At 45.7% G+C, this 19,168-nt stretch overlaps 1 protein-coding gene across 1 annotated transcript in view; it reads left to right on the top strand.

Moving 5' to 3' along the window:
- VIPR1 (vasoactive intestinal peptide receptor 1) overlaps positions 1-17,058 on the top strand; it is a 114,230-nt gene extending 97,172 nt beyond the window's left edge. Inside the window, exons 8-13 of the mRNA XM_030971236.1 lie at positions 745-805; positions 3,142-3,211; positions 8,674-8,765; positions 13,256-13,385; positions 13,995-14,036; positions 16,181-17,058. Of these exons, the coding sequence (XP_030827096.1) occupies positions 745-805; positions 3,142-3,211; positions 8,674-8,765; positions 13,256-13,385; positions 13,995-14,036; positions 16,181-16,372 (587 nt within the window). The 3' untranslated portion in view covers positions 16,373-17,058. The remainder of the gene's footprint in view (positions 1-744; positions 806-3,141; positions 3,212-8,673; positions 8,766-13,255; positions 13,386-13,994; positions 14,037-16,180) is intronic.
- Positions 17,059-19,168: the final 2,110 nt, after the last annotated feature.

The raw sequence follows: 19,168 nt of genomic DNA, 5'->3' as shown, positions 1-19,168 counted from the left end.
ACAGTTTTTACTGGTTTTACTATGATTGCACTTGGAAGTCACTGGTAATAAAGTGTACACAATCTGTGAGTAACTCAGAGCAAAGAGACATGTCCTTCCTGGAGTATTTCCAACCTAAATCCAGCCAAACAGAAGAGAGAGAAAAGAGCCAGCACAAGGATGGGACAAAACCACTCAAACCACACATGTGGCAGATCATGGAGTGAGGAGCAGAGGCAGCTACAGACAGCTGTGTGTGAACCTGGCATTTAGAGGGGAAAAGAGTCCAGGGATATTTCATTTTTATTGTCCTAAATCAAACATTTAATGTAGCTGGATGACCTGTGTGTGAGAAACACACAATTCTGCCCCTTGATGCTGAGGAGAGCCTGTGGTGACCTCCTTAGGTACAGGTGTCCACACTGTAGGTGGCTCAAGTGACCCCTATTCCTTGCCTTTCACCCCTGGAAGGTTTCTCCAGGCACTTCAACAGGAATTTCAGCGTGCTGGGAGCAGTTCCAGAGAGCTGATCTGGCATGGCCACAGGGAGGGAAAGGCAACGTTGCCAGTTTGGCATGTGAGGGTTGAAAATGTGAAGAATTTTCCCACCCCTGAGGGAAGGCATCCCCTCAGTCAGTCAGGAGAGGTGGAGAGCAAGGGAGAGCAGCCCTGAGAAACGAGGCAGATTTTAAATAATCTGGTAATGAAATCAGGGAAGCATTTGATCATGGTTTCTGACAGCAGCACCATCTCTTCTCTCCTCAGGTGCCCCCTCCGTGTTCATCACTGCCTGGACAATTGTCAGGATTTACTTTTTCGATGTTGGGTAAGCCTGTGCACTCAGTTATATTTCCTTTATAAGGAAATTATATCAGTTATATTTTCCTTTATAAATCCCTTATATGGCCAAGGAAAGCCCTGCAGCCTTAGCAACCCAAAAAACACCAGCAGTGGCACCTCTCTCCTGCCACCAGGAACCAAGAAACTCTCCAGGGTCTCCCTGAAATGTCATTTTAGGCCAATCATTCTCCCTCTTTACTTCCCAGTGCCTTGGCCAGGATATCTGCAGGGAATTTGTGAGCAGACCTTGATGGTTGCATTTGGCCCCATGCTCAGAGCAGAGCTTTGCACCATGCAGAATTGACCCTAAACATGCAGCAGGGAATTTATACACACACCCAATTCTCTCCCACAGGAAAAGGCTAAAAATTCTTTTTTTTTTCTTTTTTCTCAAGCAGATTTTAGAATCTATTCTTCATCCTTTTTAACCTAGCAGCAGCCTTTGATATTTTGTATAAGAAGCAGATAGAATGCAGCTAAGAAAATGAGGCAGACACCAGAGTTATCCAAGGATATGTGCAAGTAAAGAGGATTTGATCCTGAAATCCTCATTCTTGCTTTTATTCAAGCAGTCAGACTGCAGTAATTGGAAAGGGGTTTATAGGAAAACACCCCAGAGAGAGGCAGAATCAAGTGCTTATTCTGTCCTCAGTGTGCATTCCCTCACTTCTTGCATTTGCATCCTGCAGTTAAATCCATTTTCTCCCATGCATTCTTCCCCTCCAAATGTGTCCTGATTTGCCCCTTTTTCACTACAAGAAGCAGCTCAGATTTCTCACTGCATTTTTGATTTATAGTCATGCCAGCACATTTCCTGAGGGCTACTCACTTCCTTTATGGTTTCACTCTATCTGCATAAAGCTGACCTTATTTACTCTGTTAATAAATAGCCTCTACAATGAGACACAGACAGGAGCATTTAACCATTCTGGATACCAGTTTTTCTTACTATATATTCCCATTCAGCTCCAAAAATTCTTAATAAAATACAGAATTCTTTGCATTTTCTGGGGGCTTTAAAGCCCTACATTTTTGTGCTGAGTGAAACAGAGAATGAATTTACAGAATATATTAATACCTAATACAGACTTTTTTTTTTCATTACCTGCAGAGAAAAAATACAGGAAATTAATCCAGATTAAATAAACCCTAATTAGGTAAGATTGGCTAAACAACACTAAGACTTTATTTAAACATTCTAACTCCAAGTGCAAGTGACCTTCAGGCTGTCTCAATTTATTTCAAAAATGAAGTGCACTAGACAAAATTAGGGCCACTTTACTTCTAAATGAAAGGGCAGCACACACCTAACTGGAAGCATCTGCATGTGAGAAATTTGCTCCATCTCCCTGCAGAGTTAGGGCAGATTTAGTCAGTGTAGTCCACAGAGTGCAATTTTTATCACCCTGAAGTTGATGCTTAAAATAGGTCTCAGGAACTGTGCCCTAAAAGTGCCTCTTCATCTCCTCCTGCCTTCCCTGCCAACATTTGGAATTAGAGGAGCTGAATCTGGGTGAAATTGTCTACAGTAGGCACCACTAATCTGTTCTTACATGAAAGCAGCCCAATTTCCATGAATGCTTTCCTAAAAATGCACTTTCTATCACCTGACTGTGCAGATAAAGGTGTCCCAAGCAATATCAGGCATTTCCACATCTGTCCTTTCCTCTCATTTCCTTCTTGGCTTTAAAATGCAGTCCCAGGTGAGGGGTGCTGTGTGCAGACAGCTCTGGCTTCAGGATGAAATAAATCCGACCCTGGACCCTTTTTAACTTTTCTAACTCCATCCATAGCTCAGGTGCAGCTTGCTGGATTTATGGGACTAAGCCCAGCACTGGCTGGTATTTTTTTTCAGAAGGATGTGATGGTTTTTCGTTTTATTTTTCTGCTGGTGCCAATTGCTCTGTGCTTATCAAACCCCCTCCATCCAGGATGATGGAGAGCACTGGAGCCCTGGTGAATCTTTTCATAGATTTTGATAGATTTTCATGGTTTCCATAGAATTTCCCTGCAGCAGAGCTCAGTGTAGGAGAAATTAAGAAAAATCACCATCCTCCCCCACGTTCACCCTGCCTAACAGCCTCCAGCCCATTCCATGGCCAAGGGGAAAAAAATTGGCATCACCTCTGGGATATTTGGTACCTACCAGTGCTCACAGCCAATGCAAAGCAAGTTTTGGCCATTCCCAGTCCATACTCATGAGGTTTAGTCCTTTTCCACAACGCACCCTAGCAAAACCTAGATTTAAAGGAAAACTGAGGAGGTTACAGACCTGCTTGCTTTCTTGCTTGATGTTTTAAGTCTGGCTTTGTTTCTTTTTAGGTGCTGGGAGGAAATAGTGGAATCCCCATTCTGGTGGATCATTAAAACTCCTATTTTGGTGTCTATTTTGGTAAAGTATCAGCACGTTCTGCTGGCTGCAAAGCCATCTTTAGTCCTAACTGGGGAGGGGTGAAGGGGTGTTGAGAAATGTCCCATAAATGTCCATGGAAAATGCACTGACAGGTAAAATCCCACTGTACATTGAGCATTTGCTTTAGGATCTTGAAATTCCACCTCCAGGTAAATACCCTCAACTGCAGCATTGACCACAGGAGGAATTTCAGTGGCCAGGCCACCAGGGTGGAGCTGACTTGATGTAGCCTTGACCACCTCCATCTCCTTGGTGGGGTGGCCATGGGAGGTGGAGGAATGTGGTTGGACATCCAGGAAAGGCTCATTTTGACCCAGGAATCAGTGAATTCCATTAGATGACCCATGCTAGGAGGGGTTTTGTTTCTCTGAGCTGACCAGGATGACTTGTTCAGTTGTAGATGTCAACACTATAAATTAACATGAGTCCTACCATGAATTTCCACTTAGATAAAAAGGGAGTAGATGAATTCCCTCAGGAATTTGCCTCTTTCATGCAGCACAGAGTTGCATTCCAGCTGTGTATTTTTGTAGTAAGTTCTGGAGAAGTTTGGCTAATTTCCAGAAAAATCATCAGAAGTGTTTTATTTTAATTCTCTGGATATGATCAATCCTGGCCATAGGAACCAGGGCACTTCTCAGGAACTCTGGGTCCTTCCATACTTGTTGAACATTGCTCTGTTGGACATGGATCCAAGCCTTAAAATCAAATAAACTGGAGTTAAACTTAGTTTTGAGTTTTCTTAAATGAAGCCAACGATGTGGCAAGGGAAGAAAAAGTAAAAATTGCAACAGAAATCAAATCAAATATATGTCTTTTAAACAGAACTTTTTCCTTAGACATCCTTCTTATACCATGTACATCATAACTTTTACAAGAAGACTTTTTTTCTGTGGCATTTATCATGCAGGGATTCTAGACTGAAAGTTTCAATAATGACATCTTGCTCTGTTTACCTCACTGGAAAGAAATATAGTACCTAGATGACACATCTCCAAATATTTATATCATCCTGGAAAGCTAGATAGCATTTTCCCTTTCCTGAGAGAAGCTTTCAGTCAAAAAACACACCTTTTTATTCTCCTCAGATCAATGGGTCTGTATTTTCTTTTGGCCAATAAATATTTCCCTCACTGCCGAACAGAATTTACCCAGCAATTCCTGATTTTCCTTTAGCAGATATCCTATAAATCTGTCCTAAAGGAAGGGCATGATAGCCACTGGCTGATGAACAGCGGGTTTCTCCAGGGGATAATGCAGCATTTCCTCCAAATCCATGGGAATACAGCTGATATCTCAGTGTAAGGAAGAAATACATACACAAGGTCTATAGGATCTTTAAGTACATGAGATATATCTTGTGTACAAGAAAGAAATACATATACAAGATCTGTAAGATCTTTAAGGTTCATGAGATATATCTTGTGTACAAGGTGTTAAGTGCTGGGAACACATTGATTATCTTTGATTATACTCTAGGGATTAAAAAAATAATCTAAACCACTTCTCCAATATCCTGATTCCTGTATTTTCCACCATGGAATTCCAAGGTTATACCAAGCCCATATACACACTCCATTGTGTCTTTGTTCTTGACCTCTCCAAGCCAACACAGTCAGAATTTAATGGCTCCATTCTTGCCTTCCTTGCAGCAGTTTGTGTTATCAATGATCATTTGTGTAGTTGATCTAGATAATGCTGGTTTGGGACTAATAAATTGCACTTCTCACCAAATCAGACACACAAACCATTTTTTAAGGAAATAAATACAAACAGAAACTATGATAAATTGCTCAGATAGGTGAGAAGTGATTAAGCAATGCATCATAACCAAGAAATGCAATGGATATCCAATCACTCATAGGCTTTGAAAAAAGTGTCTATTTGAGAGATGGGCTTCAGTCTGTTTTATTCATCTATTGTTGTGATAAGTGTAGGAATTGCTGGAAGAAATCTTATCATCTATTTTTGCAGGGAATCAGATTGGCTGGTTTAACACAATCCCTTCCAGCTGCTGAGCCTCTAAAAACTAGAATCATTTGCACATTCACTGACCATAAAAGGATAAAGAAAGGGGTTGTGTGCCAAAGTAAAGCTGAACTAAGTCCCCAGAAACCTGTCATTGCTTTTCTGTTGTCTGTGTTGCATGAGTAACAGGATGACTCAACAGAGAGGACCTTGAAAAAAGCAGATTTGCATTCAGTTCATGCCATCAGGACATTCCCATTCCTAGCTCTTCACCTTTACTATTAAATAAGGTTCACATTGCTCGAGTACATTGGTAGAGCACTGTGAGATTTTGGGGTGAAAAGAACCACCTAAAATCAGCCAGGCTGCTCTGGTCTAACATCCCAGGAGGGAACATCCCCTGCTGCTTTGGTGAGGTCTATCCCTTGCTGCACAAGACAGGACATGGCCAACATGATGCCTTGGAGTGGCTACCTGAAACAGAGGCTAGACAAGATTAAGAGAATAAAAGTGGGTATTTACTAAAGACCTTCAAAGGTTCACCTTGGGCAGTCAGAAACCTCTGAGAGGGGCTACACCCAGGATGGACAATGGTCATGAGTTTTTCATACAGTTAAAGGTTTGGTCCATTTACATACCAGGGGTTATACTGATGCCCTAAGCAGCTGGAACAGAGGCTAGACAGAGTAAAGGGGAATAAAGAGGATATTTACTGAAGAGCCTTCAAAGGCCACACCCTGGCAGTACCAGAGCCACAGTCATGGCTCTGCCTGATGGCTCCAAGATGGAAGCAAAAGGGGACTTGATCATAGGATCTCACATTTTTATAAGTTCTGGCTCATTTTGTATATTGGAGTTAATTGTCCAGCCACATCTCCAGCCCATGAAGTCCCATCCTCCTTTTTTTTCTCTCTCCAGCCCATGGTGTTTGTGCTCTTGGGCCTGAGATTTGGATCATTTGTCCTTGGTGCCCAGCTGGAGCAGGAATTGTTTTGTCTCCCTGCTCTGTGCACAGAGCTCAGCATGCCCTGATATGAAGCCCAGACCCACTCACTAAAGCAGCACAGAACCTGAAAAAAAAAAAAAAAAAAAAAAAAAACTAAAACACAAGGCATCAAATCCTCCAATTGCAGCTTCAGGTAATGAAGTCATATACCCCCAGTCTGCTCACTCTTGTTTACACTTTTCAGGGCCTGAGACAGTCAGATGCCCTTGAGTTTCAGGCCCAGAGAGGAATTGTTTTATCTGAATTAAACAGGGGAACAGCAGTTGACAGTCCATGGAGTTGCAGACCTATACCCTAAAGCAGTAAAAGATCTGAAAAAACATAAAACCTAAAACCTACAGCATCAAATAGGATTGAGCAGAGGCCCACTGGAGTGGATCCTGCTTTGTGCTTTGGTTTGGTTTCCCTGGCTCACCACACTCAGCAGCTGGCCCTGTGTCACTGCCTTAAATCAGCCTTTGCTGGGTTCAGGGTGTCCCCAGCAGGCTGCAGGGTCCCAAATAACACAGTCCTGTTCAGGACAGACTGTCGAGTTCCCAGGCAGTTCTCAGCCACAGGCAACCTTAGCAAGATGTCCTGGTTTAGGGCAAATTTGAGAGAAAACTTCCAAAGGGGGGCCCCTCTCCCCAACCAGGTTGGGAAGGATTCCTTGGAGAGAAGTGGAAAGAACCTGTTTATTTAACAGGCACAGCACCCCCCAGCACACAAAATGAACAATACCAGATGACACCACTCTTTCCCCACTCTGAAAAAGATGACAAATTCAGAAAGTCTCTCCTGGGGGTGGTCACTCTGTTCTCAGTCCCTCCAGCGCTGGGGCAGCTGCTGCAGCCACAAGATGCAAACTCTTGGTGTTCCCAGGCCCCAGTCTGGAGTAGGTTCGAGTAGATCCAAAAAAGGGGAAAGGAGAAACAGTCCAGGAAAAAATTTGGACTGTTTAGCTAAACTAACTAATGAGCAGAAGCAAGAGCAAGCAGGAGCAAAGCAGAAGCAAGAACAAAGTGAAAAGCAAAAGCAAAAAAGCAAAAGCAGCACCGTGTACTGCCCCGTCTGTGTGTCCCACCAGCTGTAGGGGAGCGGCTGATAACAAAACCAAAACAAAACATTCACTCTTCAGAGCCACTCTTGAAGGCACAGAACATGATATCCAGCATAAACAGAACACATGAATGGGGATACAAGCATCATAACGTCACCCTAGGACACAAGCTGAAGCGATATCAGCTCTTTAGAGATTATCAGCTCATTGTGATTTCAGCCCTTCATCTTGCAAGGTGCCTAGGCAGGCAGACACAGGGAGAGAGAGGAGAAGGCTGTGTGGGGTTCCACAGCGATGTCTTTATTGAATCTTCTGAGAAGGGTTCCAGTGACAGCTCTTCTGCCAGAACCAGGCTAAAACAGCACTTTATATAAGGTACAGGGCGATCAGAAATGGTCCAATGGCAAAGGTTAAAGGAATGTGACCTATAGGCTTACATAGAGATAAACAGGGGCTCCAAAAGGCGAAAAAGGGTCTTCCTAGCCCATTCACCATGACTTGGCATTTCCTGTCTTCAGGTTTCTGCACGCCACGGGGCCCTTGCAGACCCAGGGCCTGCTACACCGCCTGGCGAGCCGCCGGGCGCCACGCGCGGCTCCTTCCGTGCGTGCTCCAGGGCGTCGTGCAGGGAGAGAGATAGGAGAAGGCTGTTTAGAGTTCCACAGCCATGTCTTTATTGAATCTTCTGAGAAGGGTTCCAGTGACAGCTCTTCTGCCAAAACCAGGCTAAAACAGCTCTTTATATAGGGTACAGGGGGATCAGAAATGGTCCAATGGCAGGGGTTAAAGGAATGTGACCTATAGGCTTACATAGAGATAAACAGGGGCTCCAAAAGGCGAAAAAGGGTCTTCCTAGCCCATTCACCATGACTTGGCATTTCCTATCTTTAGGTTTCTGCACACCAAGGGGCCCTTGCAGACCCAGGGCCTGCTACACCGCCTGGCGAGTGACCTGCAGGGTTACAGAGAGATAAACAGGGGTTCCAAAAGGCGAAAAAGGGTCTTTCTAGCCCATTCACCATGACTTGGCATTTCCTATCTTCAGGCTTCTGCACGCCACGGGGCCCTTGCAGAGCCAGGGCCTGCTACACCGCCTGGCGAGCCGCCGGGCGCCACGCGCGGCTCCTCCCGCGCGCGCTCCAGGACGTCGTGCAAAGCTGTGCTCTATGGGCTTGACATCATCATACTTGGGATGTATGACACGAAGTCCCAAGCAGGCTGATGTCAGGCCCAAGATGCCATCATCCTGTGTCGGTTTTCCATGTGCTCCCCGCCCCCGAGAAGGGGCTCTCTCTGCTCATGGCTTGTTAAACGGCAGCTCCTTCCATGGCAAAAGCCATTCCAGTGAGAGGAGTTCCCCTCTAGTGATGGGCTCTTTTCCCTGGAGGAAAATGCTGATGTTTTACCCCTCTCTTCCCACCTCCACAGGTGAACTTCATCCTCTTCATCTGCATCATCCGTATCTTAGTCCAGAAGCTGCATTCCCCAGATGTTGGGCACAACGAAACCAGCCAATATTCGTAAGTCCCAGACCTTCCCGACCCTACCCTAAAAGTGCTTTTTGGGAAACCTGCCTGGCTGCTTGATAGTTCATTATTGCACCTCGATTCATGATTGTGACTGTCTGCACTGATCCAAATCAATTAATTTTAATTGCTTAAAGCAGATTAGAAATCAGGAGATGGAGCATTTGCTAAAAGAGCTGGTCATCAGTTTGTGGCAGGTGAGAGAGATTTCTCCTGGGATTAATGATGAAGAAATGAGAGTAATAATAATGATGATGAAGCCAAATATAGTTTTTCTTTGAATATTTAATATTTATTGGATTCTGAAGGCAGAAAGACCCTGATGGAAAACAAGAAGTTGCTCTTCACAGTGTACAAGCTTATTTTCCTGACCCTCAGTTTTAACAAAGGAGAGATCTAGAAAATTACCATTCAGTAGCATCTGTGACAAATTTTCCTCATCCTAAAAGAGATCTCTAAACAAGATTGGATTAACTCAATACATTTCTCTGTTGAGAAGGATCACTGTCTTAGAAGTTTTACTTGACTTAATACTTTTATTCCAGGGATATGAGGTTGACCTTAATGGGGCTTTATGTAATGAACAACATGCAAGAGAGATCAGCATCTCTCTCAGTGGCCAAGGCTGGTCTCAGCTGCAGTATTTTAAGAGTGAAAGAAATGTCTATCTGCATAGATTTATTCTGGCTTCAATACAAATAAAATAAAAGTCCAGACCAGGTTATTTTTGACTCTTCCCACTGTTCTGGCTCCACTTTTCAGCTATCCTAGATATTTATTAAATGTTTCCTAGAAAAGAATTCAATAAAAGAGTCCAGTGTCTGCATGGCCACTGCTTGTAAATCTTCATCTTCTGAGGGAGCTGTGCTTTTGGGTACCCTGAAAAATCTCAGTTCATCTTCCTGCACAATGGAAAAAAGTAACAATATGTTCCTTAAATCATTCCCAGCCACAGCACTGAGACTTTCTCTCTGGTGATGGTGAATTATTCATTTCATCTACCTCAAGAGATTCTCAGATTTATGAAAGGAAATGCCAGTTTTTGACCTTAATTTTCCTGGCAGCAGCCAAAGCCAATTACCTATTTTTCTGTCATCACAACACACCTACCTTAGCAGACCCTGTGCTTTCTACCACCTGCCCTTCTGGATTTCCAATTGGGAATTTTATCTTTGCACCCCAGGTTTGCAGCAGGTGCATAGATTAAATCAGCATATTTAAATAATTTCTAGTACTGAGCATTGTCCTGGCACTGCTGGCCCCTGTTCCCCTCAGCAAAAGTGCTGCCAGCATGCACCTGATGAGTTATGCCCACATTATCTCAGAGATCATGCTGGCCTTTGGGTTCAGGACACATTTTCCAGTGAGGTGGAGCTGCCAGGAAAGCTCTTTTTGCCTTGTAAACAAACATAGGGCATGTTGGTAAAACACAGAGTTCCCCTCACTGACCTGCTCAACAGGGGGTTCTGCTGAAGGACAGCTGATCCTGACATCCACAGATCCTCACCTTCCTTCACCACCTGGAAAGATGGCTCAGTTCCACCAGGGAATGAATCAGTTGCTCACTTCACAGAGTCATAGAATCCTACAACATTTTGGGTTGGGAGGGACCTTAAAGCTCCTCCAGTTCCAACCCCCTGCCATGGGCAGGGACACCTTCCTCCATCCCAGGTTGCTCAGAGCTCTTTCCAACCTGGCCCTAAAATTTTAGGAAGGCACATGAGGTGCTGTAGGACACTTCCAGTCCTTGCACAGACCTGTCACACAGGACATAGGACCTATGGGACACTTGTCCCCTTGTACAGTGGCACCTGGCCACCAGCCACATCTGGAAAACTCTGTTGACTGAATTCACTGCAGTAGGTACAAGACACCACACTTTCCTAGGAAAACAAATATTAATTGTCTGAAACTGAAGGCTGGACCCCACCAAGACGAGTTCTCAACATGGTCCCAAGATTTTTACTTTTAGACAGAAATCTGTGGAGACTTCTGGGGTTTGACTGCAGGACCCAACAGTTCTTAGCAGAAAACTGCTGCTGAAATGCTGAGGGAGCTGGGGGTGTTTAGCCTGGAGAAGAGGAGGCTCAGGGTGACCCTATTGCTCTCCATAACTCCCTGAAAGGAGGTTGGAGCCAGATGGGGATCGGACTCTTCTCCCAGACAACAAGCGACAGGATGAGAGGAAATGGCCTCAAGTTGTGCCTGGAGATGTTCAGTTTGGACGTCAGGAGGAATTTCTTCACCAAAAGGGTTGTGAAGCATTGGAAGGGGCTGCCCAGGGAGGTTGTGGGCTCCCCATCCCTGGAGGTGTCCAGGGAAGGCCTGGAGGTGGCACTCAGAGCTCTGGGCTGGGGACAAGGTGGGGATCAGGCACAGTTGGACTCCATGGGCTGGGAGGTCTTTCCCAGCCAAATTCCTCTGTGATTCTCTGTGCATCCCTCCTGCCAAATCTGAGACAAATCTGTTTTAAACTAACAGCATCCTGGATATCTCATTTGCATTTCTCCCTCCTTCTCATGTGTATTTCATATTGTTTATTTTCTACACACACAGCCTGCTGACAGCATTGTTCAACTCCAAAAGGTCTGAGCTTAGCTGCAGGCTGGAAGTTCAGGTGTGCTGCTGACTCCCTCATTAATGCTGCAGGCAGGGAACTGGGCTTTCATGTACTGGAAGCTGTAAAAACAAGTCTCCCAAAACAGTTTTCTGGAAATGACAGGGACGTGTGCAAGAATGGGACAGCAATATTTCAGGCAAATGGAATTTGTCTTCTGCAACAGAAAACTTGAGCAAAATTCATCTCTCCATTCTGTCCATGTCTGTGGATCAATATTGTCATTAAATTCCTCTGAGTAACTTTTCCATTATGATTTCAAGGAGCATGACTGAAATGTTGGTTCACTCTTGCCCAGTCCCAAGGACAGGAGCAGGTTCATGCAGGTTAATGGACACATGTTCTCCCAAAATTACCTGTCACCAGGTGTGACATGTCAGAGAGGGGAGGTCTGGGATGTGCTGGGAGTCAGAGTAATGAGGGTTTCGAGAATCCATGGTTCCAGCAGATTTAACCAGCTTCAGACAATCCCCCAAGCAGTTCTGCCTCCTGCACAGCCAGGCTTGAGCTTCCTGGGAGACATGACACTGGGACTGGGTGATGATTTTCCCGAGTGCAGTGTTTAGGTGGTGGAGTCTTTAAAGAAAAAATCACAGGGCCCTTGCCTTGATGCCAAAATAAAATCTAAAACTCAGTAGTTGGTGAAGCTCAGTGTTGGGAGCAGGAGACTGGTGTGAGGTGTGCAAATTGGAGGAGGGGGCTCAAGTCTTGTCATTTATGTCGTTTTTATCACCACAGTCCAGCCAGGAGAGGAAATATTGTTATTAAGGCCCCAGTGTGGTCTGCAATGATAAGATAAAATTTTCTAATCCACTGGAAGTTGCAAACAGCATCTCTGTCAATGTGGGACACATTTAGCACCACATCTCCTCCTCTAGGCTGATGTTCCTCAGAGAACTCTGATTTTGGATCTCTATGAGCAGGGATGTGCCTGCTAGTGAGGGATGTGAGAAAGGCAAACTCCTGTAAAGTTCCTCATCTTTCTGCAGGCTCTCATTTTGCCTGGGATGAGCCACAACCTCCAATCACAGCCTTAATGTTGAGCTGTCTCTGGGCCAGGCCCAGGGAGAGCTACGGAGGAGCTCTGGGAGGCCCAGGGATGAGCATCCTCTGCACAAAGCTGCCACATCAGCCTCCCAGTGGGCTCCTGCAGGTGCCAAATAAATGAAGATGGTCTGAGAGGTCTGAGCCTGATGAGGCTTTGAAGGTGGAGGGGTTGCAGGTAGAAAAACGAATGTTTCCAACATCCCAGCCTTAGCTTTATTCCCTCTAGAAGCCTCTGAGGGAGGGGGAGATGTCACAAGATAGGAGTGACCAAGGGAGACAAAACCCCCACAAACATCCTTAGACCCTTGATTTCATTTTCTTTCTGCCAGCTACTTTTTACATAATGATTACATTTAATACATTATCATCTCTTCCTAATTAGACCCCTGATTACCCAGCATGATGCCATTAAGCACTAATACTGTTCATCCCCTTCCTTTGGAGACATTCATTGTGCAGTAGCCTGTCATTATTCCGAGCTAAACATACCATTTCTCTCCCAGAAGCTGTAATTTTCAGAAATCCCAGGCAAACAAAGACATTGGTAGATGATGATTTAGCTTGTGGATATGAAAAAAAGATCTCTGGTGGGAGGGGAAGAAGAGAGGAGGGAGGAAGAAATACCTCCAGTGGAGCTACTGGGAATAAAAATGTGACATTTTATGGTGCCACCAGGTCTGAAATCACCAGCCATCTGCAGTCTGTGGGACAAGGAGAAATAATAAATTTTCAGGGTTTATTTCAGGGCTCAGCTGCAGGATTCCTCAGCCTCTTACCCTTTCCCCTCTCCCCTCGTTGCTCATGTTTGTCTTTCCAACAGGAGGCTGGCCAAGTCCACTCTGCTGCTGATCCCTCTCTTTGGCATTCACTACATCATGTTTGCCTTCTTCCCTGACAATTTCAAAGCAGAAGTGAAGCTGGTCTTTGAGCTCGTGGTGGGGTCGTTCCAGGTAAGCCACCATTTGGGTCACCAGGTTTGTCACCAGGGAGAAATGCAACAAACTGTACATGGTTTTTTTCTAGTCATGCCCCATACTGCTCTTGTACCTTTGTGGAAAATCTACTCACTCCAGCCTGGCCAGGATGAAAGATAAATTTATATTTCGCCTTCCAGAAGGAGATTCTCTTCCCTCATTTTAGGAAATGAAAAGAAAATGTTCCTCTGTACATTGGTGTCTCTGTTTTTTCATATTTAAGGGAGAAAAATAAACAGCTCAGTTCAGATTTTGTATCACTGATGTGTCCAAGGCCAGGGTGGATGGGGCTCTGAGCAGCAAGTTTCATTCAGTGGTGAATTATTAACAACCCTGCCTGCATCATCATCATCATCACTGCACATCTGGCATCTGGAAGTGTTCAAAAACTGCAGATGTGGCACTTGGGGACATGGGTCAGTGATGGACTTGGCTGTGCTGGGGGAATGGTTGGGCTTGATGACATTAGAGGTCTTTTCCAGCCTGAACACTTCTGTGGTTGTGTGATCTCTCCTTTGGGAGCTGAATGGATCTGTACTCTGCCCTTGTCTGTAGTGCTAAAATCCTGTTTTCTCCTTTCCCCAGGGGTTTGTGGTGGCTGTTCTGTACTGCTTTCTCAATGGAGAGGTAAGACCAGACCATCAGGGGTTTTTTTGGTTAATGTTTGCAGCTAGGACAGAATGAATGCATGTGGAGAGTGGATTGAGAAGTGTCCCATTCCTGATCCTGATGTTACAATACTGGGGGGAAGCATCCACATCACATCTCTCTCCAGGAAAACAATTCAACCATTTGCCTGACAGTTTTCAGCACAATTAATAACAACAATTAATAAACACATCAGGACTTGAGCTTGCACTGTAGCGTTGCTGCTGAGCCCACCTTCTCCTCATGAGACAGCATCAGCAGAACTCCTGTGTGAATTTGCACAATCCCTAATCCCAAAGCACCACCTTCAGCAGGTGTTACGTAAAAATTTGCACTGGAGGGGAGGAAAATAAAATGCTGCAGGAGGGGACAAGGAGAGTGGCCAGGTGTCCTGGGTTTGTTCAGGATTTGAATTGGGACAGTATAAACCAGGTTATTTCTGTAAACACTCTGAGCAGCAACAAGCAGCTTCTGTCAAAAAAAAGCACAGCTGTACTGTCAGCTTTACAAACAAGCTGTAGTTAAATAATTTCTATTTGGACCAAAAACAGGGCAGTGAAAAAGAAAGCATCTTAATTATACTCACCAAGGGTTGTCATTGAAGTAGTCTGGCACCTTGACTGTATCAATAAGAATTTCCTTTCTGATGAAGCTCAGGGATTTCTGCTCCAGTAATTTAATGACTGGAGTATCCCCTTTATGTGATTAAAAGTTCTGGCCAAGTCAAGTTCAGTGGCCTTTTTAAAGTAATTCTTGGCCCTGGGGTGGGTGGGTTATTCAAGGCTGCTCACATAATCAGGTCAGAATGGGCTGGGAATGGTTGGGTGGATGGGCAGAGTCTAACAAGGTGAAGTTTAATAAATCCAAGTGCCCAGTCCTGCATTTTGGTCACAATAACCCCTGCAATGCTCTAGGCTGGGGATGGTGTGGCTGGAGAGTGCCCAGACACAAAGGGACCTGGGGGTGCTGGTCAGCAGTGACTGACCATGAGCCAGCACAGTGCCCTGGTGGCCAAGAAGGCCAATGGCTCCTGGCCTGGGTCAGGAATGGAGTGGCCAGCAGGAGCAGGGAGGTCATTGTGCCCCTGCCCTGGGCACTGCTGGGGTCACACCTGGAGTGCTGTGCCCAGCTCTGGCCCCTCAGCTTGGGAAGGACCTTGGGACACTGAGCACATCCAGAGGGGACAGCGAGGCTGGAGAGGGGCTGGGAACACAAACCCTGTGAGGAACCCCTGAGGGAGCTGGGGGTGCTCAGCCTGGAGAAAAGGAGACTCAGGGCTGCCCCCATCACTCTGTGCAGCCCCTGAAAGGTGCCTGTGCTCAGCTGGGGCTGGGCTCTTTCTCCAGCAGCACTGACACAACCAGAGCACACAGTTATTGGAAATCAAAACGACCCCTGTGGCAGGGAGAAATGACAAGGAGGACTCCACTGATATCAGAAGGCTAATCAATTATTTTATTATACTATATTATTAATTGATTACTTTATTATACTATAGTATTCTATACTATATTACATTACACCTAAACTGAATCTGCACAAGCACTCAGCTCAACTCAATTGCACAGAATCTCAGGACTGTCAGTGACAGTCCCGACACACATACCTGGATTCAATAGCTCAATGAATCAAAACACACCAGAATCCAATTACCAATTCCCTTCAGGTAAACAATCTTCCACAATGCATTCCACTTGTGAGCAAGAGGAGCAGCAATTGAGATAAGAATTGTTTTTTCTTTCTCTGAGGTTTTCTTTCTCTTTCTTTGCTGCGATTCCCAGAAATATCCTTGGGAAGTTGTGTCTTGCTTTTCTCTGTGTAGAGAAATGTGGCCGCACACAGTCTCAAGCTGCACAAAGGGAAATTTAGGTTGGGTATCAGGAAAAAATTTTCACAGAAAGAGTGATAAAGTTCTGGAATGGCTGCCCAGGGAGGTGGTGGAGTCCCCATCCCTGGGTGTGTTTAACAAAGCCTGGATGTGGCACTGGGTGCCAGGGTTGAGTTGAGCTGTTGGGGCTGCGTTGGACTCAATGATCTTGAAGGTCTCTTCCAGCCTGGTCATTCTGTCATTCTGTGAACACCAAGTGATGCCCTGTGCTGCCTTTTCTCTTTCCCATGCCCAGGTGCAAGCTGAGCTCAAGAGGAAGTGGCGGAGGTGGCACCTGGAGCGGTTCCTGGGCTCGGACATGAAGTACCACCACCCTTCCCTGGGCAGCAACGGCACCAACTTCAGCACCCAGATCTCCATGCTGACCAAGTGCTCGCCAAAGACGCGCCGCTGCTCCGGCTTCCAGGCCGAGTTCTCCCTGGTGTGAGAGGCTCCCCAGGCACTGAGCATCCCAAACTGAGACATGAGGATCCCCGGAAATCAGTGATCCCATGACAAACCCCTGTGAAATGCCCTGCTCCACATGAGCCAACGGAGGACACACAACTGGAAAAGCCGCTGGCATCCAGGATGAGATCGGACGTGCCAAGAGGCAGAGGAACACTTTTGCTCTTCCTCTTTTCAGGCCTTTCACTCTTCAGTTTCAAGCCCTCAGGAATTGATAACTCTGAGGAATTGTCCAACTTGCTTGAGGACAGCTTGGGAGATGCTGGTGTGTCATAAATAATTAAGTACTGGGGTAAGGGAGGGAGAGCCTCAGTCCTTGGTGGCTTTACCAGAACTGGCATCTCTCCAACAGACAAATTGCACTTTTTAAAAAAAAAATGAGCCAGTAAGAAGAGACAGAGGCAGGAAGCAGGAAAAAAAAAACACCAAACATATGAATGTGCCAAAATTCCTGTGGATAAGAGGTGATGATACAGCACCAAAGATGGTGCTGGGGACATGGGGAGAAGGGACAGGAGGAACATGAGCAGGAAGGGAGAGGCCAGCACATGGCCCCCACGTTTTACACAGGTGGAGGTGAAGCTGCAGCACCAGGAGAGCCCCTCAGAGGATGCCCCAGTGTGTTCTGCTATTTCCCCACCACCCTTGGGAGCAGAAGCTTTCCAGGAACCCTGTGGAAGAGCAGATCACTGAGAAGGAGCAGTGTGAGGACTGTGTTGGTGACATGGTTTTGCTTGGTTGTGTTCCATGAACAGGAAACTTGATTTGCATGTATAAAAAGCAGGGCCAGATGCCAAAAGCAGAGCACGGCTGTGTTTTCTTCATCCTCTTTAAGTTGTCCCATAGATCTTGGTGCATGGATGCACTCAGGATCATTAGGGATTGAGGGAAATAATTGGGCTGTAATTCATTTGCACTTGCTTAGCACATTCTGTCAGGAAAGGGAAATATAGGGCCCTGTAATCCTTAATTGAGTCAGAGCTGCCGTAAGGAGCCACTCTCCAGATGAAAAAAATTAGTGTCACAGCAGCAGGTGAAATTGCTTTCGTCAGGACAAGGTTGTCTCAGCACACAACTGGCACTCCAGGAGGGAGGGAGGCCTGAAGGAGCTATTAAATGGATTCTTCTTCATCTTTTCTGGGGTGCTTTCAACCTATAAGAAGGCATTGTTAGATATTTAAGATGTGTCTGTGCATTTTACCTCTTTTCTGAAGGCCTGTTACTTTCCATACAGGGGCAATTCCTACTTGAAGAATGCACATGGATCCCATTAAAACCAAGGGAGAATGGTTTTTTTAATTCCTGTTTTTGTGGTGGAGGGGCAAAGGAGAAATGCTAAAGCCTTGTCCTGCTCATTTGAGGCAACCCCACAGTCCCAAACTCAAAATACAGGGATACAGATTCTCATTTTTGTGTTCCACTCAACTGCATCAAGTGGGGTTGAAAAAGTGTTATGGTGAGGGTGAGAAATCCCTGCCCAGCTCATTAATACCCTCAGCAATTGGGCTGCTGCCATCCTACTAAAACATGTCCTCATAAAAGAATGTCTGGGTCACCAACACAGGCACCTGGAGAGGAAGGCGAGCTCCTCTTTTAGAGCTCAGAGATCTCTCTACCTGCTTTATTTCTCCACAATGAAATGAAAGTTCAGTGGAGGGAAGCACCTGCAGCCTGGTGGGGCTGGGGGTTGTTGGCCTTAAGCAAAGGATGCCAACAAACCACGCTGAGCCCAGGAGGAGACTTGCAGCTCCAGCTCCTTTCTGAGTCCCGACAGGACAGTGTTCCATGCCATAATCACTGCCAGAGCCTGTTATCAGCTGAGCTGGATGCTCCCAAAGTATTTCTGCAGCTCTGGGACTGATAACAGCGTGGGGGGCTGGGGTCAGTAAAGGGCCATGAGGAACTGTGATCCACAAAGGGCAAACGTGCAGTCCTGAGTTTGCAGGGAGCCAGCACACAGTACAGCCATGGCTACCCAGCCTGTAGGTCCTACAACATTAGGAAGACATGAAAATTCCTGGAATTATAGTGCTGGTGATCCCAGGCTGGCCAGGTGTAAGCCAGCTTTGTTATGGCTACTTTGCACTGAGCCCACATCAGCAGTGAGGATCCAACTCTGATGTGTCATAAGATCATCAAAATGCAGCTCCCTGATTCACAAAATGCAGAGAAAACAAGAAGATGCTCAAATTTTCCCCACTTTTCTTCAATTGAAGTCTTTATGCCTTGACACCCCTCAAACAATATCCCATTGAAACCCACAGTATTCTCAGAGGCAGGAACCTTTGAAGTGGTCCTGGTCAGTTCAAGAAGAGTTTGGACAATGCTCTCAGGCACTTGGTGTGATTTTTGGGGTTGTCCTGTGCAGGACCAGGAGTTGGACTCGATGGTCCTTGTGGGTCCCTTTTAACTCAGGATATTCTGTGATTCTCTTTGTGTTTGGCACTTGTGTTGCTCTGCTGAGCATTTTCAGACCTGGATCAGGACTCACGCAGGAAATTCTGGAGAAATCCCACCAGTATCACCAGTTCTGCTGCTGTGCCTGGTTCAAAGCAAGGATTTGACCTGCATTTTTCCAGGTGAATGATTAACTTCAAGGAAGCCAAGAAGAAGCAAAGGAAAATTCTGTCTCAGCTTCCAAATTGTTCCACTTGGTGTAAAATGCTTTGTCTCACTGGTTCAGAGTTCTGCAGCAATTTCAGACTGGGAAAGGTTGGATTCATCAGGCTGCAAAGCCATTCTCCCTGTTCATCTGTCATGGTAAATATTTACACCC

Source organism: Camarhynchus parvulus, chromosome 2 (assembly GCF_901933205.1).
Source record: "Camarhynchus parvulus chromosome 2, STF_HiC, whole genome shotgun sequence".
Taxonomy (NCBI): domain Eukaryota; kingdom Metazoa; phylum Chordata; class Aves; order Passeriformes; family Thraupidae; genus Camarhynchus; species Camarhynchus parvulus.
Note: the sequence above shows the minus strand (reverse complement) of the source record. Positions and strands in the feature narration are given on the sequence as shown.